Source organism: Camelus ferus, chromosome 10 (assembly GCF_009834535.1).
Source record: "Camelus ferus isolate YT-003-E chromosome 10, BCGSAC_Cfer_1.0, whole genome shotgun sequence".
Lineage (NCBI taxonomy): Eukaryota > Metazoa > Chordata > Mammalia > Artiodactyla > Camelidae > Camelus > Camelus ferus.
Window position 1 is genome coordinate 44174638 of NC_045705.1, and position 26498 is coordinate 44201135.

Genomic DNA, 26498 nt, shown 5'->3' on the forward strand with positions numbered 1-26498 from the left:
GCATGCATAAAAACACTTCTGTTTATCCACACACTTGTGGATGGAATTCTGGATTGTTTCCAGGTTTGGACTATAATGAATAAAGCTGCTGTAAACATTTGTGTACAAGAACTGCTCTATCAAATGGAAGTGACAGAACTTTTTAAGAGACTGCCCATTTGTTTTGCAAAGTGCATACACAATTTTTACACTCCCACCAGAAATTTATGAGCATTGCTATTGCTTTGCATCCTTGTCAACTTAGTATTGTTGATCTTTTAAATTTTAACTACATAAGATGTCATTACGGTTAAAAATTGCATTTTCTTAATGACCAACTATTTTTTCCATACACTTATTGGTCATATTCCCCAATTATCTTTTGTTCAAATTTTTTGCCCAATTGAAAAATTGGGTCAGCTGTATTCTTACTACTGAATTTTAAGAGTTCACTATATATTCTGAATAAAAACCCTGTCAGATTTACATACAGTGACTATTTTCTACAATCCTGTGGCTTTTTTCAATTTTTTAAATGGTATGTTTTGAAGAGCCAAAGTTTTTAATTTTGATAAAGACCAACTTATCATTTTTTTCTTTTGTGGTTCATGTTTTTGGTAACATATCTAAGAAATCTTTCACTACATCAAATATTTCTACCAGTGTTTTCCTCTAAATATTTTTAATTTCCATATTGAGTTAATTTTTCCATATAGCATGATAATCATTTTTTCCCACATATAATGCCTATTGCTATGATGTTGAAAAGACTTTGTTTAAAAAAAAAACCCTATCACTAATCTGTGGAATTACTTCAGAATCTTTGTCAAAGATCAATTAAGCATGTATGTGTGGGCTTATATGTGGAATTTCCTTTCTGCCCAAGATTTAAATGCTTATCCATATGCCAATACAACACTTTCTTGATTTTTATAGCTTTAAATTAAGTCATGAAGTCTGACAATGTATGCCCTTCAATTTTACTCTTCTTTTATTTTGGACATTCTAGGTCAGTTGTGTTTCCACGTGAATTTTAGGATCAGCTCTTGGTGATGTTCTGCATCGTTCAATGTGTATGTCTTAAACATATTTTGTGAAATTTATCCCTAAATGCTTGATGATTTTGGTTGTATTCTAATGATATATATATCATATATGTATTTAATCAATTTATTTTTTATTAGAGTATAGTTGATTTACAATATTGTGTTAATTTTTGGTGTACATCACAGTGGTTCAGTTATGCATATATACATATTCCTTTCCATCACAGGTTATTATAAGACACTGAATATAGTTCCCTGTGCTATATATAGTAGGTCCTTACTGTTTACCTATTTTACATAATAGTAGTCTGTATCTGCTAATTCCAAACTCCAAATTTATGCCCCCCCGCCTCCTTTCCCCTTTGGTAACCATAGTTTGTTTTCTATGTCTGTGAGTCTTTTTCTGGCTTGTAAACAAGTTCATTTGTTTACCTTTTTCTCTTTTTAGATTCCACATATAAGTGATAACATGATATTTGTCTTCCTCTGTTTGACTTACTTCACTTAGCATGATAATCTCTAGGTCCATCCATGTTGTGGCAAATGGCATTTTATTCTTTTTTATGGCTGACTAGTATTCCTGTGTGTGTGTGTGTGTGTGTGTGTGTGTGTGTGTGTACAAATACACACACCATATCTTCTTTGTCCAGTCATCTGTTGATGGACATTTAGGTTGCTTCCATTTCTTGGCTATTGTAATTAGTGCTATGAACACTGGGATGCATATCTTTTTGAATTAGTTTTCCCTGGATATATGCTGTAATGGCATATATTTTTTAAGTTTCAATTTCTAGTTGTTTGTGGCTACTAATAGAAGCATAAATGATTTTCATATTTTGACCCTGAATCCCATTGACTGTGATAAAGGTTTTAGTTTTAGCACAGTTTTAGTGGCTATTTTATAGATTTCTGAGGATTTTACATAAACAGGATCATGTAATCTGGGAGTAATGACAGTTTTACTTCTTCCTTCAAATCTGTCTTCTATTTCCTTTTCTTGGTTTATTGTACTTGTTAGATTCCCACAAGACAATGCTGAAGAGAACTGGTGAGAGTGGACATCCCTTGTTTTGTTCCCAGTTATTGGGGGAAAGCATTAATTAATTATTATTGAAGATGATACCACCTGTAGGATTTTTATAAATACACTTTACCAAGTAAGAAAGTTCCCTTCTTTGCTAGTTTGATGAGAGCTTTCCTTATCAATGAGTTTTAAATTTTAATAAATAATTTTTCTGCATCTATTAAGTTTATATATAATTCATGTATTTTTTTCTTTTTTATTCTGCTGACACAGTGAATTATATTGACTTTCAAATCTTAAACCTATCTTGCCTTCCCAAGATAAAGCTCACTTGGTCATAGTTTATTATCCTTTTTATACATACTGCTAGATTCAATTTGCTGATGTTTTGGAAGGCAGCTATGCTCACCACTGTACCACTAACGCTTTCCTCAATTCGGTGATGTTTTGTTAAACATGCTTCCATCTCTGCTCACAGTGGACACTGGTCTGTAGTTTACTTTTCTTTGAATATATTCATTTGGCCTTAGTACCACTATAATGCTATATAGCCTTTTATAAAATGTGTTATGAAGGATTCTGTCCATTTTATTTTCTTAAAAAGTACAGTATTACTTCTTCATTAAATGTTGGGAGAAATTCATTATTTGAGCCTGGAGTTTAATTTGTGGGAAAGATTATAATTACCAACTCATTTTCTTCACTAGACCTAGGGATATTCAGATTTTCTTGTTCTTCTTGAAGCAATTTTGGCAACTTTTATTTCTCAAGGTATTTACCCACTTTACCTAAACTGTCATATTTATGGTACTATCCTTTCATAATATTCCTGCATTATTCTTTTTGTCTATAGGATCTATAGTGATGCTCCCCTTCAATCCTGATATCGGTAGTTTGCATTTTCTCTTTTCTTCTTGACAAGTCTAGAGGTTAATGAATTCTATTTTTTTTTTAAATCTATTTTGTTTTCCTTAATTTTCTCTGGGTTTTTTTTTTTTTTGGTATTTCATCAATATCTGCTCTTACCTTTATTTCCTTTGTTCTATTTATTTGTGTATATTTCACTTTTCTTTCTCTACCATCTTAATATGGAAGCTTACAACACGAATTTTAAGCATTTCTTTTTTTTTTTCCAATATAAGCATTTAAAACTTTAAATATCTTTCTAAGCATGGCTTTAGTGGCACACCACAAATTCTGATACACTGTGCTTTTAAGTTCAAAATATCTTCAAATTCCTTCCCTTGTGATTTCTTCTTCAACCCATGGATTAATGTGCTATTTATCAAATATTTTGGGATATCTTTCTGTTGTTGATTTAACTTTGGTGTGCCCAGAAGCTTAGTCTGTAAGATGTAAATCCTTTTCAAACTATAGAGGCTTATTACTGCCCTACAATGTAACCCATCTTGATGAATGTTGCACGTGCACTTAAAAAGAATATGATTCTGCTCTTTTGGGATAGAGTGTTACATAAACATCAACTAGGTCAAGCCGTTAGTGTGTTTAGGTCTTCTATACTCCTATTCATTTGAAATCTACTCATTCTACCAATTATTTATTGATATCTCCTAACATGATTATTATTATATATTCTTTATCGTTATTAAAAGCCCTCCTTTATTCCTGATAAAGTTTTAAAAACGTTTCCTCATGTAATATCTATACAGGCATGCCTCACAGATATTGCAGTTAAGTTTCAAGGCCACTCCAATAAAATGAATCACATGAAATTGTTGGTTTCCCAGGGCATACAAAAGTTGTGTTGTTTACACTATACTGCAGTATATTAAACAGCATGCACAGCATTATGTCTAAAATAATGTATATATCTTAATTAAAAAATACTTTATGAGAAAATGTTAACCATCACCTGACCCTTCAGCAAATCTTAGAACTAACATAAAGGATCACTGATTACAAATCACAACAAATATAATCATGAAAAAGTTTACAATATTGTGAGAATTATCATAAGAACACACAAGTACAAAGTGAACAAGTGCTGTTGGAAAATGGCACCAACAGACTTGCTTAACACAGGGTTGCCACAAACACACAATTTATTAAAAAATTATCTTATTTTATTAAAAATTACGTTATCTATAAAGAGCAATAAAATGAGATATGCCTGTATAGCCACTCCAACTTCTTAAATTATCTGTGTTATGTAACGTATCTTTCAATTTATTAAAAAATACGTTATCTATAAAGAGCAATAAAATGAGGTATGCCTGTATAGCCATTCCAACTTCTTAAATTATCTGTGTTATGTAACATATCTTTATTCTTTTATAGTTGGGGTCTTACTTTTTATTCAGTCTGACGATCTCCTTTAGTTGGGTCTTCAGACCAAGGATTGAAAAATTATGGCCTGCTAGCCTGTGGCACATATTTGTACAACCCACAGGCTTCAGGGTTGTTAAGAAAGAAAAAGAAAAGCATCAGCAGCAGAAGTGATGGATATTATAGGTGTCCCACAAAGCTTAAAATATTTGTTATCTGACCATTTACAGAAAAGGTTTGCCAATCTTTGCTTTAGAACAGTATAGAACCATAGCTAGCAAAGGAGTACAGTGAGAAAATCAAATATAGAATTAAATGTGCTCCCAGAGGGAGAAGAAATAAAAGGGATAGAAAAAACATCTGAAGAGTAAAGGATGAGAATTTTCTGGAACTGATAGAAAGCATTAAGCCACAAACAAAATCCAATGAATCAGAAGCCTATTTTCTAAAGAGAAATCCATACATGTACAGTAACACTTTTAGAAAATCAAAAACAAAAAGACAATCTTCAACAAAGACAGAGTACCTTCAATGAAATAGCAATTATCCTGACAGGTAACTTCTTAACAGTAATAATGGAAGCCAGAAGATAGTGGAACGGTATTTTCAAAGAACTAGAGTAGGGGTAGGCAAACTTTATTAAGTTGCCAAATAAGAAATATTTTGAATTTGCAGGCCATACGATTCCTGTTGTAACTATTCAAGTGCTATTGTTGTTTGAATGCAGCAATAGACAGTGTATAAATAAAAGAGTGTGACTATTCCCAACTTTATTTACAAAAGCAGGTCTTTTATTACAAAAAACAGCTTCACAGCTGAGGTTTATTATTGACTCATATCCTAGAGCAGTATCACTGTCAACCTGGAATTCTATATGCAGAAAAAAAATGCCTCCAAGAGTAAAGGCAAAATTTATTTTCGAACCAACAAACACCATGCTGTTTGGCTAGAGCCACAAATGTACAATGAAGGAAATGTAGAATAGTTCAGGTGGAAGGAAAATGCTTCCAGCTTGTCAAGGAAATAGGAAGGAATGAGAAAAGAGAGTGGACATACGTGGGTGAGTGAATACAATCAGACTGTCGAACCTCACTCACATGAGCCGAAGATTTTACCCAGTGTTAGGCTTTATAAATAATTTCAAAACTACAGGCAATTAAGAGGCTCAGACTAATCAGGGAGAAGTCTGGGACACGAAAGGCAACTTCTTTAATCTTTCCTTTCCTATATTAGGCATGCATTCTGACCCAGAGTAGACAGGTATCCAAGTAAGGTGCATGGGTTATTAACTCACACAGTAAGGAGCTCTTCTCTACATACCAAACTGCTCCTACTTTTTCTGAGTCTCCTGATTACCTGTATCACTGAAATTATTAATGAAGCTTAATACTGAGTAATCTGGGTAATCTGGGTAATGAGATTTGTGAGTCTGATTTGAAAATACTTTAGCTAGAGTAGTGCTATGAGGAGGACTCTCATGCAGATCCATGAATCACAAAGGCTAAGGCACTTCTCAGCCAGAAAAAGGAGGGGATTAAAAACACATGAGGAGGAGCTAATCCTGGCATGGCTGCCTATACATCCTGGGTATGAAGTGGCAAAACTGAGATTCAGAGAAAGTGGCAACTAGCCTGATAGGGAGTAGCAGGCAGGTGGAAAGATAGTAAAAAAAAAAACACCCCAAAAACTCCACTATCGGGCTGCTACTAGCATTTCTGAACAATGCCAGTCCTTTCAGAGAGGAGATGATGGCAAGAGAACAGACTGTAAGAACAGTTTTTCCTCTCATTGGAAGGCCTTCTTATGCTTATATGGCTACCTGGGGAGATGAAGTATCCACTAGGAAAGTAGTCAAATTAAGGCTTTGGGTTACCCCCAAGATGATACAGATGGAGGAGGACAAGGTCAGAGGACTCCTGAGTGCTGATAGTATTCTGTGAAAGAGGACACTTCACAGAGACATAGCAGAAAATCACTACTGGCATGGATAAACAAGCAAGAGGACATTATCACTTATTTTGCATATGACTGAGAAGAAAGCATTACTTGGGTTGATGACAGATCCCTAAGAGGCTGTGGATAGAGGCTTCCAGGTGGTATGACAACTGAACTGCTACAGCCAGTAAAAGCCGGGCAGGTAACTGCCCTGCTTTCTCCACAACCCATAAGTAGAACAGTCCTCTAAAAAAGTAGGCATGGTATGAGTGCAAGTGTACTTACACTGGCTCTAGGATAACAGTATAATTTAATGCTACGGACGGACAGAGTTATGACAGGTATGGAAATCAGCAACTCCTCACTCTTGATCACTTTATGTAATCTTGTTATTGGGAAGCCAAGAGAACATTCAGGAGGCAGAATATGATTATGTGTTCAATTACCAAGAACGGGATTGCATGACATTTTTGACATACCAAAAAAGGGGGCATCAATAGGAGAAAAGATGGGGGGTGTGGGTGGGGAACAAAACCCAGCTCACTGAGAGGGGAGTATAGATTGCTTTTGAAAAGTGGTCTGAAAAGAGGAATTAGATAACATTTTTCCTGAGTTATTAACAAGCTTTGTAGAGAATGGTTCAAATCCTGGCAGTCATTAGGGTCTTCACAGGCTTATTATTCTTTGCAGAAATTATGGCAGAAATTGTTGTAGAATTAAAGATACCTGAGAAATATATGGCAAAGAGATACTGACAAAGGTCAGAAGGTAGACTAAGGAAGAAGCTGTTAAAACAGCTGACCTGTGGATCCCCTGGATGAATTATCCACTAAAAATGCCTTAATGACCTTGCACTGTCTGGGAGGAGGTTAGATGTATTAACAATACACTTTGATATATTTTATTTTCAATGTCTAAGTATTTCATGTTTTTTACAGAAATACAACTGATTTTTATACATTAATTACGTATTCAGCTCCTTGATACTTTTATTTTGGTAATAACTTATTTATAGTTTTTTTCTGATGTCTGTGTTCATAATATATTATTAGGGAATTATTATTTTTCCTTCATTTCCAATTCTTACACCTTTCTTTTCATTGCCCTGCTCTACTGTCCAGGATTCACAGTGCTGAATAGAAAAGGGATAGCAAGTATCCCTGCCCTGTTCCTAAACTTAAAGTGAATGCTTTCAACGTTTCATCATGCTGTGGGCTTTAGTTTTTGTTTTTGTAGATACTCTATATCATGTTAAGATATTCTAGCTCTTATCTACTAAGAATTTTAATATATAGATACATTGAATACATATGGAATTTCATCAGACTTTTTTCTTGCATCTATTGAGATATCTCAGATTTTTCTGGTTGATTTTGCTCATATTTAACCAACCTTGTATTCGTGGGGTAAACCTTATCTTCCAATATATTGCTCAATTAGTTTTCTAATATTTTGAATAGGATGTCTGCATATATGTTCATGAAAGACTGACCTGTAATTTTCTGTTCTAATGCCTTAGTAGAGTTTTGGTATAAACGTTATATTGGTCGCATATATGGATGCTAGATTCCTCACAAAGATGATAGTGTGAAGAGAGGAAAGAATAGTCTTAAACTGGGACAACTAGGTCATTTAAACAGATTACCAAAAAAAAAAAAACCTTAAATAAATAAATGAATGAATAAATAAATAAATAAAACCAGATCACTACTTTATACCCATACATAAAAAACAACACTTAGTAGATTACACATCTAAATGTAAAACATAAAAGTATAAAGTTTTACAAGACAACGTAGGATCACATCTCCATAAGGTTTGTCACCCAAGTCACAAATAGTGGCAACCATAAACAAGAATGATGCTACTTGAAAATTGAGAATTTCATCAAAAGACACTATGAAGAGAGTGAAAAGGCAAGAAAGAACAAGACTTTCGCATTACATAAAACCTATAAAGAACTCAAGACTTAAAAACGTAAAGATTGCCTACAAATAAATAAAAGAAGGCCCAACTCAGTGGAAACCCGAGCAGACGATGTAAACAGGTATTTCATAGAAAAGGAAATCCAAATGTCCAATAATCACACAAAAATGTGCTTAGCCTCATTAACAATCACAGAAATGCAAATTAAAAGTGCAATGAGATACTGCTACATAATCAACTGGAAAAAAATTTTAAAGGCAGGCAATACCAATCAGAACTGTTATATACTATTGGTAGAAATATAAATTGGTATAATCACTTCGGAAAACAGCCTGGCAATGTCGAGAAAATGTGAAGTTATGTATACCCCAAAGCCTGCAATTCTGTTTGTAAGTATATACCAGGCACATGTATAAAATAATGTTGAGCCAAACAAGCTAGACAAAAAGAATGCATAATACATGATTTTTATTTATTTAAAGATCAAAACTGAATAAACTGAACTACCTTAAATAGATTCCTGTTTAAGTCGTTAAAATATAAAGCAAAGCAAGGAAGTGATTACCATCAAAGCCAGGATGGTAGTCACCTCAATCAGGCAGGGACAGCATCTGACTAAGAAAGGGCGAATGGAGGTGAGAGGAATTCAGAACTGCTGGTAATGCTCTATTTCCTATTATTTATCCATACTTACTCATATCATAACAGGTAATTTACGTGTTATGCAATTTTTAATATGTATGTTATATTTCACACAAAGGTAAAAAAGATAAGTATGTTTATCTCAGATCTGAGTTTCTTCAAAGAGGCATTTAATAAAATTCTGATGAAATTGCTGCAGTTGCTTACTGTTCACTAAAATATTTATTCAGGCTTTAACAACTACAAACACTTCAAAGGAACAAAAAGCAATCTTCTTAAAAGAGCAAAATGTACTCACTGCCTAGAAATATCTTCAGAATGCTTATGCTGAAACAAGATGTGTCCTGTAAAAGGCCATCTGCTCGGGCTGTTTATTGTCTGCTGCAAGTCATAATCCTATCTGCATCAGTAATTACTTGTCCAAATATAAATGTAACTGGAAAGATTAAGATTTCAGGGAATACACACGAAAAAAGATAAAGGCCGTAACTCCCGTAATTCTGTATTAAAACATAGCAACACAGATACCACTCACACAGATAACCCCCTTTATGAGACTGCTCATCTTAATCACCACCTGATTTAGCATTCATGAAAAAAACTATAGATTTTACTTTTCTCAAGTGGACAATGACTAAACCTTACTTTAGCATAAAAGCATTCCAAACAATTCTATCTCCGGAAACACCTGCTCAAAAACTAGCATAGCCTTAACCTACAGGAATACGACATTGTAATAAAAAGGGTATGTCACATAAGTCTCCTAACTAATGCAATGAACACTGAAATTATCAATTTTTCTGAGTGGAAACTTTGTTAGAACAACAAACACTATCCTATGTTATTCCCTTAAAGTAATTTCTTGAATTTCATGCTACAGGGACATCATCATGATTAACTGTCTAATACTAGGCATATAGAAATAAAAGATACAGTCTATGCATGTAAGAATGTGGTGTAAAGGAGACAGAACAGTAAGAACGTAGGGTACATATTACAGGAGCTCATATAATAAGCCTTTAATTAAGTGGGTGACATCTGAGCTTCATCAGGAAAAGACAGAGCATCTACAAAAGGCAGAGGAGTAAAGGAGGGTGCCCCATCTCCATGTGCGCAAACTGCCTCTGTGTGTGTGTGTGTGTGTGTGTGTGTGTGTGTGTGTGTATGAGAGAAATCACAAATTTGAAGAACTATAAATAGGTTAGTATGATTAGAGCAGTAAGAGGCAGTATGTGGTGACAAAGCTGGGAGACAGAGGTGATGTTAAGGAGTCTGGATTTTATTTAAAGACAGTGAGGAGCCAATTCAGGATTTTTAGAATGGGAAACAGAATTAAATTTGTAATGTACCTCTGTCTAGTACGATTTTGATTAAAAAAACACAGTCTAGGCTCTAAGGAAGCACATGGGCTAGGAGGGAGACAGATGTGCAAACAGCATAAAGGACCGTACAATGAACACCTTCTCAAGTAAGTGGAATTTAAAGTTGGTGATAAAATGATTATAAAGTTCATCTAGAAGAATACAGGGGTGATAACTATTTTTCGAAAAGCATATTTGGGGGGTGGGGAGGGCAGAGAAGGAATGCCCTGATATAAAAACAGACAAGGAACAATATTACTTTGCTTTCAGTTCACTATGGCATCCAAGCATACATATTTCTCTCTTGTTCCCCAAGCACAATGCAATAACAATAAAGTAATACAAAATGTAATAAATTGATAAATGCGTGGAAATTTTAGAAGGTAGTCTCAGAGAACTGAAGATTCTAATAACTTAGTGGGGAGAAAAGGGGAATTAAATCATTTGGTAAACTTGGGAAGACGTCCAGTGCTCAGGACACACATCAGAGAAGACTACAGTGGAGGTAGGAGCCTTTCTTCACAACATAAATTCCTGGAGTCAAGAGGGTATATAAAGTGAAGTGACAAAGGGACTGAAAAATCAAAGGAAAAATGGTCCAGAACAGATCTCTCTCCCTACTCTGGAGGGAGATGAGACAAAACCCATACCAGTTACCTTTGTGACATAACCTAGCCCTCCATTCATACATGTAAACAAAACAAGAACCCTTAACTACCTGAGACAGAGGGTACGATGTAAGAACACTCCATAAACGATAAATACTACCAGGCATATAATTTCAATGCAGGAGCCAGACTTGGAATCAGAACAAGCTATTCCAGGCTGCCTCCCTCCCAAAGGCATCATTGGTCTTTATAGGTATGCAGCTGTGGAATTACTAACACTGAGGACATTTATTGTTTAAAATTAGCAACAGCACAGCTTCTAATACAATGAAAAAAATGAGGAAAGGGTAATCTGGATTTCAGTCTTTGGTGTTGAAGATTTATTTACCTGACTGGATGTTTGACGAACCGAGTATTGAAAATTCATTCATTCATTCATTAGGTATTTCTTTCTTCCTTTTTTTATTTGAAGGGGAGGAGAATTGGCAGGGAAATCAATCTGGCTGCACTAACAGTGGTAAGAGAGAGCCTTTGGAAGCAAAGACAAAGTACAAATAACTAAACCACTTATGTGCAGATGCATTGATTCAGGTGGGAAATATAAGATTGTGAATTAAGGTATGCATTTAAGAACATCAATGTAGAAAAAGGACAGACTTGAGAAACATTAATGATTCTCAATTAAGAGGATTCTATCTCCAACAAGTATGCTGCTATAAAGGAGATGGGACGGTCAAGCACGAATCTCAGGTTTCCAATTCTGAACTGTGAGAAGAGTTAATGCAGGTCTGTTCTCTTAGTTCTTACTCTCTCTAACCATGGCAGTAATTCTTGATCAAACCCTAAGAACAAAACTCTTGAACATTCACACTGTTACTGGCTAATGATGCTACTCCACAGCATCTGAAGTTGTGGACCAAGACAAACCCAGAGGACAGCATGTCTGAAGTCAGCATAAAGATTCCTGATATGCACCTGGTGCCTGACATGAGTTTGCACAATTCTCTCTTTGAGAACCACAGGCTCGAAGACTCAAGCAAACTTCCTTGGGTAGACACATCTCACATGTAGTTCCAGCTAGAGGGAAAAGTACATCTTGTGTGATTCCTGCAGAGAAGAAAGGATTTTGTGGGAGCCTTGTACATGACTTCTTTACTGACAGGTATCCTATTCTTGCTGTCCCCGGACTGTATCCTTTGTTGTAATAAATCTTAGCTGTGAACACAACTTCACACTGAGTCATGTGAGTTCTTCCAGTGAACCACTGAACTAGTGCATAGTCATGGGAACCCCAAGACAGGACCACTGAATGGATGGGAAATTAAGGGGGTGGTAGGGTGGGAGAAAAAAATGCATTTAGCTTCCATGTAAGGTGTCTTGATTACCTTCATTACCTTCACTAGAAGGCTTCTGGAGTAGCAATTTTTTTCTAACCATTTTAGCTTCATCGGTGGTTCAAAGTTGTATTTAGCTTTAACTTACTCTTCTATGATATTCCTATTAAATTTAGAAACAAAATATGAAGAACACCCCTTACTTCAAGAATTTAACCTGGTGTATTTTGTGATCTTGTTAGAAATCTTACATATACCACCATCTTTAAAATCATTATGTTAAGTTACTTTATTCTTCTCAAAAACCTTTTACTAAGTATCTACACCATGTATAAGACATTTTGTTAGGTGTTAGGGATAAAAATATTAAGAAAATAAAGCTCCTGTCCTAGAATCTAGAGGACACTTACACAAACATGACAGCAGATCAAAATATTCTTTAGGCTTTTCTGAATGTTTCATTTCTAACAGTATTCTTCTGGCAATATAAAAGATGGCATCTTTAATGTCATCCTGAGAGTGAAAGTACTGCATTATAGTCATATGATGGATCAACCTTCTCATAAAAACTCCTCTGCAATGACATCCGGAAGTCTGAATAATGAGCTGTTCCATGGCTGAGTCAATGAGAAACCAAAGGCAGCCAGAGTAATGGTGAAAATATTACCAGAAGCTACCTCTGCTTCCTGAGGGGGAACCCTGGATACAATTGTCTGGCAACTGAATAGCTTTGCTATCCTTAGGTAAGTTTATGTTTCTGAGATGATCATTCACTGCAGAGTTCGAATATGACAGCGAAAATAAGAAACAACTTCTCATTCTTTCCATATATCACTTTAAGTTCTATTTGCCCCTGTGAATATAATATCTTTGAAAGTCCACAGTCTACTTTATTCATGTCTGCAGCCTCAGAACCACAAGCCTGACCACCTTCTTAAGCCCTAATTTATATATATATAATTTATTTATATTCATAAGATTTATAAATAAGCCCTAATATAAATGTCAGTTTACATTAGAATCAAAACTTACTCCATTCTAAACTCAATTTTTTAGAAAAGTTAGATCTTTTAAATAAAGAAAAGATAAAAATTATTTCATCATTATTTTGAACACAATTCAAGGACTGTAAGTTGAACATATTTAAAAGAAGAGTGAAACATGTATTTGAAAAGCATTCATGTTTTACAATTTAAAGTGCTTTTTTATAGATGTAAGCTTATGGAGTTTTATAGGAATCCTGCTGTGTATAGATTTCTCACAGACAAAGAAGCCTCAGAATTGCTAAAGACAATTCATACATAGCCTGCTAATCAGAAGAGCTGTTTTCAGCAACGGTGATAGTTCCAGAAAGCCCCAATATGCATTTATACACAAGTACAAGAGAAGCTGAGAGCAGACTTCAAGGGAGGAGAGTAAATACAGAATAAAACTGGCTAACGCTTGATGTTTCATGGTATAAAATAGAAACTATGAAACAGAAAGAATACAGAAAAGAGAATCGTTATATGTTGATGAGATAACTGTAAGAAATGATCACTTTAGAAACATCACCAACCAAACACAGTATTATTTGAGGTCCTGGTTCTAAACCAAACATACCACTATAACTATCAATCAATATTTTTATAATTACTGCTAACATTTAGTAAGCAGTGACATGTCAGCCACTTTGCAAAGCACCATAAATGGATTCAATCCATGTAATACTCTTGTGAGATGGATACTACCATCAACCCCATTTTATAAATGAAAAAACTAGGGTTAAAGAATTTAAGCAATTTGCCCATTCTCATAAAGCTAGTTAGTCAAAAAGCCAAAATCAGAAATCAAGCCGTGTGGTTCCAGATGCTGAGAAAAGTATGCATTTCTGCCTCCTCAACTGGTAGAATAATGAGCCAGTAAATGCTGGGGATGCTAACAATAAACCGTTTCCTGCGTATTTTTTCACAGATACATTCATAAACAGAAGAACAGAGGTTGTTTCACTCCACAGCGTAAATTTCAAAGTTCTGAACAGGAGACAAAGGAGAGATGGAAAGAGCTAACTTCTCACAATATAAAAAAGGCAAATGAAAACACTGTTGGCTTATCCAAAACAAAAAGCCCTGATTTTTAAACTCTATAGGTTCTAAGTAAAGCAAACTATTGAATGCAACCAATACATGCCCTAGAAGCGGTTAAATAGAGACACAGCATGGTAAATTGGCTGTGAGGACAGACTACGGAGTCAGGCTGCCTAGGATCTAGTCCTGGCCCCACTACAAACAGGGAGAGTTACTTAAACTCTGTGCCTCAATTTCTTAATTTCTATGATAAAAATAATAATATACTGTTTTTGTGCCTACCTCAAAAGAAATTCAATAGAAAGTACTAAGTCAGTGTTAGCAACTTTTATTATTAAACTGAAGTACCTAAAATTGAGTGCTAAGCCATTTTCAATAAATGCTTTCATGCAAAAGTTCCATATGCTCACTATATATAAAAATAGATTTAAAAAAAGCTTCTTCTGTATAGCACAGGGAACTATGTTCAATATCTTGTAATAACCTTTAATGAAAAAGAATATGAAAACAAACATATGCATATATATGAATGACTGGGACATTGTGCTGTATACCAGAAATTGACACATTGTAACTGATGGTACTTCAATTAAAAAAAAAGTTCCACACACTCCAGCACTAAATTTTATACACAATGTATCTGAATATAATCATCGTATAAACACATTTCTAAAAAAGTCACTAAGATTCAGGGTTTCTGTGAAATACAATGAAAACAAAACAAAATAAGATGAGTGTTACCACTATCCTTTTCCTTTCTTTCCATAAAGGAATTAAAATGAGAGCATATCTAGTCTCACCCTGTAGAAATCAAAAAATGACAAATACATAAATGGATATGGTCTTTCATAAGGTTAGAACTTCTAACAGAAATATCTTACCATAATCTTACAATCAACCAATAAATTTTTGATAATCTGGAACAACTGCTTCTTTGGGATAGTGGTTGTCACATCTGTTTGGATGGCAATGCACAAGCACAAGCAAGTGAGGGTGCTCTTTACAGAACCCCCAAAATGATGATGTTGTACTTAATGGCAAAATAAGAAATAAAAAACTCCACTAGATTGTGGAACTGCATATATGCATGCATATTCTCCAATATGAAAACCATAACCACAAACCTCTAACTATGAAAAATCTAAGCAAGATCAATGTAACTTTTCCATTAACACTAATTTGGTCCTTGTTAATAATAACAGTAGCTAACTTCTGAATACCCAGTACGTGCCAGGGCAAGCAACACGGCAAAGAGATGTATGTGCATATCTTATTCACAGCTTGTTTATCTTACTCATAACCACATGAGGTAGTCATTATTATTTTCATTTTGACAGTGAAACAACTGAGGTTTCAAAGAGGTTAGATATAATTTAACTGAAATTCAAATAACAGGTAAGGGGCAGAGCAAGGACTCAAACCCAAGTATGACTCGAACCTTGTGCTCGCAACCAGAACACTATACTTCTACATTATGTGATTAAATCTAAAAATTTAAACATTTTACCTAATTATATTTAAATTTTATATGAATCAGAAACAATCAATGTTAATCAATTTTAAGAACAGAACGTATCAGTGAGAGGACCATCCAAGAATCACTGCTGAGATTCTAATGTAAGCATGTTGAGTTAAGAGAGTAGATCTTAAATGTTTTCACCACGAAAAAAGAAATAGTAATTATTTCATGTTACACAATTGAGGGATTAGCAAATGCTCTGGTGGTAATCATTCTGCAGTATATTAACGTATCAAAGCAATACATCCTATACCTTAAATTCATACAATGCTGTATGTCAATTATATCTCAGTATAGCTGGCGGGGGGGAAGAATCACTGAGAAGCCTGCTATTAAAATTATTCTGGAAATTACTCCAAAGTTCCAAATGTAAGGTGCTGTGGTTAAGCACATGGCTGACAAAATCTAGTTCTGTAAATTATAGTTCAAATAAAGGCCCTCTTACTAGGATCTTAAAGTCAATTACTGATCAATTAACCTTAATCTAACTTAATTCCTCAAAGAAAGGAAATATTTTTAGACAATAAAATTAACTTTTAGAGGATAAACTAAATCCACTCCAACTTATTTGTAGCCATTTTGGAATTTACTGATCTTAATTTGAAAAGGTACAAGGGCTAGTGTTGTCAAAAAGAAAAAGGTAACTCTTAAGTCTTTTTAGCCGAATTGCTATTTGCTAAAGGAAATGTTACTGATATGTTGAGTTTTGTAGAGTCCTCAAGCAATATTATCCTACATGTCAATGATTTCTAATTTTATATTATTAGCATATTTATAGCCATAATTGGAAGGACTGAAAACTATATAAAAATAATTATCATTGATTAAGAGTAAAAAGATCATTCATAGCTCAAACATGTCTAGCTCAACCCAACTTAAAATCTTATTACTCTGGAATGAATTTTTACTAAAAGACAAGTATCTTGGGTCTGCATTAGAGAGCTATTAAAGACAAAACCTGTTAACCACCAAATTTAAAAATAATCTTCAATCAAGCCTTAAAATGCATCTACCTTATGATATCCATTGCCTGGTAAAGTATTTCAGACTGATCAACTCCAAGAACCTTCTTTGCCCCGGCTTTAGCAGCAAACATAGAGAGAATTCCAGTTCCGCAACCAACGTCCAACACCACCTGGTGTAATAAACAGATGTTACTGAAAAGGTGCTAATACTTTAAATCCTATTCACATATATTATGATGTTTCTGGCTAGGAACAGACCACAAAAACTTTAACTTTACCAATCAAATATGGTAATTTCGATTTGGGGAAACTGAAGATACCATTATAATGAGTAATTTTAAATTCGTAACAGTGTATTTGGCCATAGTCTGCTGTAATCAGATGCAACAATGTAAATTTAAAGAATGTTTTATATGAAGTAAGCAATTTCCATAGACTTCTTAATAGAAAAGTAGCCTATTTTTTATTTCCTTATTGTATGTATGCTCGAATTAAGGCTTAATAATTCTAAATTTTAACAGAAATAAGCTTTCTCAAGTTTGAGTGGCAGGAATTAACTTAAACAGGAGAGCCTGATCCAATACAATTAAAAAATGGTTATAAAGGAATCATGGATGGAGAATATTGTCACATCCCTTCCACTTCCAAACTTAAATATTAAACTCATTTTATTAATATATGTACAATAAAAACAAATTGGCTTCTATAATTCAGTAACTTGAGAATTTAAGTTTTAAAAATGATATTCATCATCTCTGGTGAAAGTAACAAGAAGAACCAAAGTTTGAGATGTTATTGGGGATAGGTAGGGAGCAATTATTTCTAAATCAAGAACTTCATATGGTTCTTCCCAGAATAGTATAGTGAAACCTACTTGGCTCACAGTAAAAAACAAAAACAATTACCAAGGAAACATCTTAAGCAAAATACTCAGAGATACACTAGAAATTACTGAAAACACTAGTGCCTCAAGTCTTTCATTATCAATGGCCTAAAATCCTATACACTTGTCCCAAAGTATGAAACTAGTTCTGTATTTGACTATAAGTATTCACTGAGCATTAGTAAGTGCAGGCACTGAGCATTACCAAGTGCAGGCACTGATCATGGCGACGGAGTACAGCAACAAACAAGACCAAGTGCCTATCTTACTGGTGCTTCAAATCTTGTGGGAGAGATAGATAATGAGAGACAAAGAATATAGAATAATGTCAGATAGTGGTGTTATAAAAAAAACTCAGCCACCAGAGCAGAGGTCAGAGCAAGGCAGAGAGGATACACTCTTTCAGAATTTTAGGTAGGTCTGCAAATACTTCTCCAATATGTATGAGCAGAGAACTGAATGAAATAAAGGAAGTCTGCCATGCAAAGATCTGGGGTAAGTGCCTTCTAGCCATGGAGGATATTAAATGCAAGGCACAAGATTCCAGGCAAAGCAAGAAGGCCAGCATAGTTGAGCTGGGTGAAAAGGGTTGCTTGGAGGTGAGATCAAGGTTAAGCAGGGGTCAGAGCACATAAAGCCCTTGGGTTATATTCTGAATAATAGGAAGCTACTGTAAGAAAAACAGAACTAGAATTAATAATCTATTATGTTGTTCAACAATTATTTTTTCACTAGGTAATATATTCACATAGTTTAAACATCAAAAAGTATATTTCTTATTTAACCTTCAAGAGAATTTTCAAGCTTATACAATGCAATACTATATGTGTTTTTCCTTCCCCTTTTTACACGAATGGAAGCGTATCATACCTACCATGCTACGTATCGCTTTTTTTATATTTAACAATATAACTTGGAGATCTTTCCATACTAGTTTAGAGAACTTCTTTCTCTTACGTAGCTGTATAGGATTCCATATTATGGCTGTACCATAATCCACTAATCCATTTCTCTACTGTGGACATTTAGGTAGTTTCTGAAATTTTACTATGACAGTCAGTGCTGTAAATAACCTCACATCTAACCCCACTCACACATGAATAACTCTATAGAAGTGTAAGAATAAATCTATTCCTAGAATTGAAAACACTGAAAATACTGGGTCAGAGAGAATGTACGTTATTTATAATTCTGCTTGACATAACCAAATTACCTGCCATAGGGCAATTCTACTCATGAAGACTCCAACCAGCAATGTGTAAGTGCCAATTTCCTCACAGGTGAGACTAGCCCATGGAGCATATAATCAGACTTTTGGGTTTCTGCCAATCTGGCAAGTAGAAAATAATGAAATACTGGTCCTGTTTTAATTTCCATTTTGCATTCCATTCTTTGCATTTTTATTATCATGAGGTTGAGCATCATTCCACATGTTGAAAGAACATCTGCTGTACTTTCTATGTGAACCATCTACTTATATCCTTTCTCCATTTTTCCAATAACTTGTCAGTCCTTTGCTTATCAAATTTTTCTTATCAACTCTTATCAAATAGGAGTTCTTAGTAAGTTTAGACTTCTGTGATATGACTTGCAATATTTTCTCTCAGCATGTATTTTTGTTTTTTGAGTCTGCTTACATTGATTTTTGTTATATAGAAATTCTTTACTAACAATCAAACTCTTTAATCTTTTATTTTACAGATTCTGGATTTTGGTCATAATTAGATAGAACTAGCCCATATCCTCCCCTATTTCATTCACATATCCTTCTAGTGCATTTATAATTTCATTTATACAGTTTTTTTTAAAATCATGGTATACACTATGGTATAAGAGGTATAGTTCCAACTTCTGTTCAGATAGCTAACCAATTATCCCAACATGTTACTAAATAGTCTGTTTCCTCCACCGATTTGATATGTGACTGCTACGGTCCAGATGTGGCCTCCTGGAATTCTGTGCTGAAACCCTAACACCCAAGGTGATGGTATTAGAAACTGGGCTCTCTGGGAGGTGATTAGGTCATGAGGGCAGACCAAAATATACACAGAAATTTTAGTGAATGCTAAAGTTCCCTGTCTTAATCCATTCAGGTTGCTATAACAAAAATAACATAAACTGAGTGGTTTATATATACAACAAATTTCTCACAGTTCTGGAAGCCAGAAAGTCTAAGATCAAGGCACAGGCTGACTCTGGTGAGGGGCTGCTTTGCGGTTCACAGACATGCCTTCTTGCTGTGTCCTCAAATGACAGAGGAGAGGAAGGGATCTCTCTGGAGATGTATACATATATTGGTCTATTTCTAGATTTTTATTCTGCTCCATTAATCTATATAATCACATGCCAGTAATTATTCTAATTACAGAAGCTGTATAGAATTTTTTCTATCTAGTAAAGCTGGTCTACCTTCACAGCAAAATTGTTTTTAGTGTTTCTGGACAATTTTGTATGTTTATTTTCCCATAAGAACAAGAGAATCAGCTTGGCTGTATTTTATTTTTTAAAGTCTTAGCATTTTTACAGGGATTGAATTAAAACATAAATTATTTTATGGAACAGACAAAATTTTATTTTGAGTTTTCTTTGCAAGAACACGGTATTACTTTCAATTTGTTTAAATCATCTGTTATGTTCTTCAGGATTTTTTTTTTTTAATATTTTTCACATTACTTAAGTTTGTTCCAATGCCTTTTATCTTCTCTACTGTGGAGTCTGTTCCATTACATCTTGAAAATACAATTTACCCGAAATGACTCCAGAAGAGAGAAAAATCTAAACAGCCTAATTAGTTGTCAAAAAGCTACTACTCAGTGTCTCTTCTCCTCTGTTGCTCTGAGAAGGATGAGGCCCAGATGGTTTTATAGGAGAATCTGACTGGTCCTATACATGCAGCCTGTCTGGGTGACTCAGCACATTTTAACATGACCACTTCACACACAAAAAGTCAAAAATTATAAGATGCAACCTATACGACATCATTGCAAACAAAAATGAAATATTTTTTAAAGTCACAAATAAAACATATTAACCGCAACATCTAGAAAATACTGTAATACATAGCATATATATTTATAGTACGGTTATAGTATATCCAATTGGAATATTATATAGTATAAAATGATAATAAAATATTCCATTAAAATGTTTACGGAAAGTCAAGCTGGCAGCACTAATACCGTCCAGGGTAGAATCTTTCTGACCCCCAGAGTCCATTGCTAGGAATTTATTTTATTATTTATTCTCACATACATAAAAATTTGATTTTTAATATTTTAAACTTTTATACACAGCATTATTTTATCACAAAAAATTAAAACATATGAATTAATCTGACATTGGCTTTATGAGCCATTAAAACAATGTTAATAAGAAATTACCTTAGAAAAATTGCTGAGTGATGAAAGCTAAGTACAGAAATACATGTATCATTTACTCCAATTAGAGTATGTGCTCTTTTATAAGACTCTCTCTATATATACATATATATTATTCTTATTTAATCCTTTCTGAAGGGACATGAGTTTCAGAGAAAGGAAGTAACAGATCTAGGTTTAAACAGCTGGTAATTTGTAAAGCTAGCACTCAAACACAGGTCAATCTGCTTTCAAAGCCTACCTTTAAATTATAGTTTGAATTGTATACTATTTATTACAACTAGCTCAGATTTAGGTAGTTGAGTAAATAAACTAAAACTTGATAGAATCAAAGAAAGTTAGAAATGATAACAGAATACACTAACATTTTATAAAATGATGAAGGTATGTGATTCATTTTCTAAAGAGAAAAAAAAGAGAGAAGAAAGTAAATCAATTTTAACTGTAGATAATAATCAAAAGCATAAAGAAGGCACTAACTGTGAATTTCTTCAATGAACTACAAATAGAAATTAATTATGAATGAGTGATAACACGATTGTGCCACCCTAGTTAAATTAACTCTGAGAAACCATATGGCCTCCACAGGAGCTTTGTGAATTAAAAAAATATTAAGGAAGGAATGAAGGAAAGGAAGCAGGAAGGGAGGGATGGAGGGAGAAGGGAAGAAAAGGAGGAAGGAACACATTTTTAGTTACAAGCACCTTTTCAAAAATAAAACTGCCATGCACTATATAATACGATATAGAAGCTACTGCTGGGATGTGAAATTTATTTGTCTAATGGAGATAAAAGCAAACATAAACAATGGTAATAAAACTTAGAAAAACATGTAACTTCATACATTTAAAAAAAGAATTATATTTAAATAATTTCATGAACATGTTCTGTCATGGCACACAAAAATCATATGACCTATATATGAAAAACAGTGCGGGGGGTAGGGTATGGGGTATGGCTTAAGCAGTAGAGTGCATGCTTAGCAAGCACAAGGTCCTGGGTTCAATCCCCAGCACCTCCTCTAAAAATAAACAAAACCTAATTACCTCCACCCATTCTACCAAAAAAATAAAATAAAATAAAATAAGAAAAACAGTGTGAACTAAAATGTCACTAATGAATCTCATTCTAATTACTTAGTCATTCTATTTCAACATAATGGTGTTCAAAGTGTAGTAGCACAGGGTTAAGGGCACTAGACTAGAACTAAAACTCTCAGGTATGTTTGTTTATTTGTTTGTTTAATTTTGGTTTTGTTTGGTTTTTTAGTTGTCTATTTCAGAGCGAGTCAGTTGGTAATTGGTCTCAAGTTTCCTCATGTGTAAAATGGAGATAAATACCAGCCATGCCCACTTATAGGTATATTGTATAGGGACAATCAGACAACATGCCTGAAAGTATTCTATAAATTATCAAATGCTATTTAAATATATGGTAATTATTTCCTATATCTGCAGCCATAGTATAATAAAGTATCCTGAATCATTTAAAAATGTGGAAGTTCCTGATTATTTAATATTGTTAATTACAGGAAATTATATCCTGAATATGCTTTAAAGGGTTAGAAATTGATACATATGGTATTTTACATTACACTCTACTTTTGAGAAACCACAGTTGCCAAGCAAAACTAATTACACATTGATAAATTAAATGAAAGTATCTTAGGCAAAGCACTAAGGAAAAATAACCCAACTTATTAATAAGCCCTTTTCTGGCTTGGCAGGTTTAATCTCTTCAGTAAAACCGGTAAATGGAATACAAAACAATTAAACATAACAAGTTTTCCATGGTCATGTATTTTGCTCAAAAATGTATAATACATACAATATTTATATAATATTGCTACAAATAAAAAATTACAGGCAGAAAGTGACTATATATAGATCTATGAACTCAGTAAAATGTGCATTATATCCATAGAAATATTCATATTTATTTAATTTCTCAATAATTAATCTTATGATTACTAATACCTATGCCTTTTCAGTATTTTCTTATGTAATATAAAACAAAAGTCTATTCAGGAGCATACTGAAAAAGAAACTTCCAACTTCTTTTTACTTAACAAATTCTTATGGCATTCACATCAAAAAGTATCAAAAAAAAGATGGCTCAAAGAAAGGAAATGATAATACATAACAAAGTGATAACAACAAAAATAATAGAATTTTAGAAGCAGAAAGGTTTAAAAAATTATTTCACAGATGAGGCCCACAGAGACTCACCACTTGCCCAAAATTATTACCTGGCTGGTTCCTGAGAATCCAGGCAGGACAAGTGATTCCCCAACTAGTACATGCTTAATTTCTATACAACACATTAAGGAAAGAATTAAATAAAAATCTGGGCATGTTCTAACTATAAACATAAAGCAAAATTTTTAATAGTAACAATATCTGCTTCCCTGAAAACAAAGTGATTTTTCAGATGGATATTAAACTGTTTCAGCACTTGAGTGCAAATAAAAAAATGATAAAAAAAAATTCTTAGTTTCTGCTGAAATAACATAAAAAAGCATACAAAAAAGCCAAGTTAAAGAACTGATAAAAACCAATGTTTTAAAAATGAAATAATCTATTCACCTAGAGTGCGAATTAGCAGAAGCAGAGAAACACAAATCATCATAAACCTCTCATGATAGGTAATACTTCGGCCAACTCAGCTAAATCACAAGCAAAATACTGCTCTTAGGAAACAGATGTAGAAAATGAAAAGCCAATCTTTATGATATTCCAAACAATATAAAAATCAGGAAAAGAGATTTTTCTGCATATAATAGTTGTCAGTCACTGCTACAATATCATGTGAAGCCCATGAAATAACTGCAGAGAAGTATTTTTTAAAATGGAGGTGGAAGGGGAACTATAAAATCCTGAGTTACCAAGAGACACGTTCTTGAAGTAGAAAGAGTGGGAAAAAATTCAAGCAACAATATATAAGTGGATAATACTCCTGACTGAACTAATGAACTAATTTCCAATAAGGAGGAACAAACTGAAAATCTGAACGTTTAGGTAAGCATGCCAATGTAGACAGGGAAGGAAGGAGAAAGTGAAGAAGGAAAAAATGGAAAAATTCACAAGGGAGGGAAAACAAATGACACAAATTTCAAAATACACACACAGTGAAAGATCACCTTTGAAATAGAGTGAGGCACTATTAAGACTAATTATAAAATATAAACAATATCATAAAGGGGTAAATAAATGAGGTTTTAAAAGAAAGCACATGAAAAAAATTCTACCTTACAATATTTGACCCTACTTACCAATAACTTCTCAGAATTATTGATTTTTAACTAACTAACATGAACTAAAATAATAATTAAAAGTGCTTTGGTACGAGGTTTATCTTATACATGTGAGATTAACAGGAATCACAATAAATCAAAAATGTGGTTTATGCAAAAATATATGGATAAGCCAAGTTTAACTAAGCTATGCCACTGTAATTAATGAATTGCAATTTAAAAGAGTCAGTGTTTCTGTTACCAGTATCTTGTACCACAGAGCAGCATCCTAAAAGCCTTCCATGAAATAAAGGCGGTGTACAGGAAATCAACTGCTGTCACAACGATGACTTAGAATTTCTGCCGCCCAAGATGCACGTGAAATGTACAGTTCTGTAGCCTATGTACTCACCTTGTCTTTGAAGATATGTGGATTCTGGTATATAAAATCGCGGTAACTTTCTGTTCGTACTTTGTCCTAGGGTAGAGAGAGGAGAACATCGTGTTTACAGGATAGTCTGAACAAACAAAAATTTTTAAGGACGAGATTTGTTCATTTATCACACACGGCTAGCTTCCATAGCCGCTTTTTGCCTAGAAAACCAAGCTTAATCTTCTTCTCCTAAAAGAAAATAATAAATAATAGAAATAGCAACAACACACAAAGAAAACATTCAAGAACATCGCAAAGTCAAAGAAGATCTAAAATCTTAAAAATGGACATATTTTCATCTTGACATGAATTATCATGATAAAACTTCACGTGATAATTAAAGCTAACAGAAGATGAATGTTATGTTTTGCTCCTTTAAACGAGGCCTGGAATCTAGAGTCTATTCCCTGTAGTAAAACTATGCTAAAATATGGGAGAAAAACACCAAGAGTTAGATGCAAAACTTTTAGTTCCATACGAAAAATGAAGCTAAATTAAGTATAGTTTTCTAAGAAAGTCACTGGTCAGCATCTATCTGATTTATAATCCTGTTTTGTTTCTAGAAAAGTCTGTAGTAGGAAATGATGCTTTAAGGCCTTTAAGTCTTAAAAGTGAATCACCTGAGCCCTGCGGCCCTCACTATGAGACTTCTCTACTCGGGAGTCCTACATGACCTGTGACCAACGCAGACCCTGAATGCTAACATTTATGTTGGTTTATGAACAGAGCTGATTTCCTTTTAAACTACCTCCGCTGAGACACATACTGACAGCAGATTAAGCCGCAAGCGGCCTTGCTGCCAAGTGAGTAAAACAAGTATGATAAAAATATCTCAGACTGGGAATTCCAGTTTTGGGTTTCACACTAGGTGAAAACAAAGCAGTTACACCAAATACTACAATATAAAACTATTTTACTCCCAACCGTTGTCTTTGATCATGTGAGCAAGCTCAATGATAAATTTTCCTTCCTTATAAAAACAAAACAAAACAAACAACCAAACTTTATACAACACATATCCTCCGCCCAAAACATTTTCATGCCAATATTGGGATTAAAAAAAAAATACGAAGGAGGTCTTAAATTAAAAGGCAAGTTGTTTTACTTAATTACTGGATCCAAAGAAGGGGGATTCCATAATTAAGCCCACATTTTCTAATGGAATTATTTCTAACTGTTCTACAAACAAAATTTTAACTCAGGTTTATTAAATCTTCCCCTGAATTCTTAAAGAATTACTTTGAGAATCTAATGTTTAAATGAATTTATACATATTATTATCTTATTTTACAACTTTTTTTTTAAACATACCGTTTCATACATTTTTACTATTTTTATAGTCTTCTTATACTATAACCAGTGACTTTTGCTGACACAGTAAAACCTACAAAGAGTGTAAGTCAGTCAAGAAGGCAGCCACTTGGAAAGCTCTCACCAATCACATTGCCTCCCCACTGCTCTAACTTAATCACTAGTGTCCCAACTCCTGTCCTAAGTCCATGCACTGCTGCTCAGATCAACTACAATCCTTCATCTGGGCTATTTCTACACATCCATCTGTTTTTACTCATCCACTCACCTGGTGCAATGAAACCTAAAATATATTAAACACAGTGCCTTGGACATAGCAGAGCTTCGATTTAATAAATGAATCTTTGAAAGGAAAATTCACTAAACATGAAAATCCAAACAAATCAAAGACTGGCTCAAAAATCATTTCTAAAAATTTATTCCAACAGAAGATTAATCTTCCATATAAAATAAGGTAATAAACAGAAATAAAATTATCCTTTGCACCAACCTATTAAAACTAAGAAACTCAGAAGAGTAAAATTAGAGGTCCAATATTAAGAAGCAAGATAATCTTTTAAGGCTAGTCCAG

At 33.9% G+C, this 26498-nt stretch overlaps 1 protein-coding gene across 4 annotated transcripts in view; it reads right to left on the bottom strand.

Annotated features, from left to right (window-relative positions):
- Positions 1-26498, bottom strand: part of PRMT3 (protein arginine methyltransferase 3) — a 122519-nt gene that overhangs the window by 81217 nt on the left and 14804 nt on the right. For all 4 annotated transcript variants that reach the window (XM_032488865.1, XM_032488866.1, XM_032488863.1 and 1 more), the window contains exons 8-9: positions 24596-24661; positions 16740-16861 (exon numbers count right to left, since the gene is read on the bottom strand). In XM_032488865.1, the coding sequence (XP_032344756.1) occupies positions 16740-16861; positions 24596-24661 (188 nt within the window). The remainder of the gene's footprint in view (positions 1-16739; positions 16862-24595; positions 24662-26498) is intronic.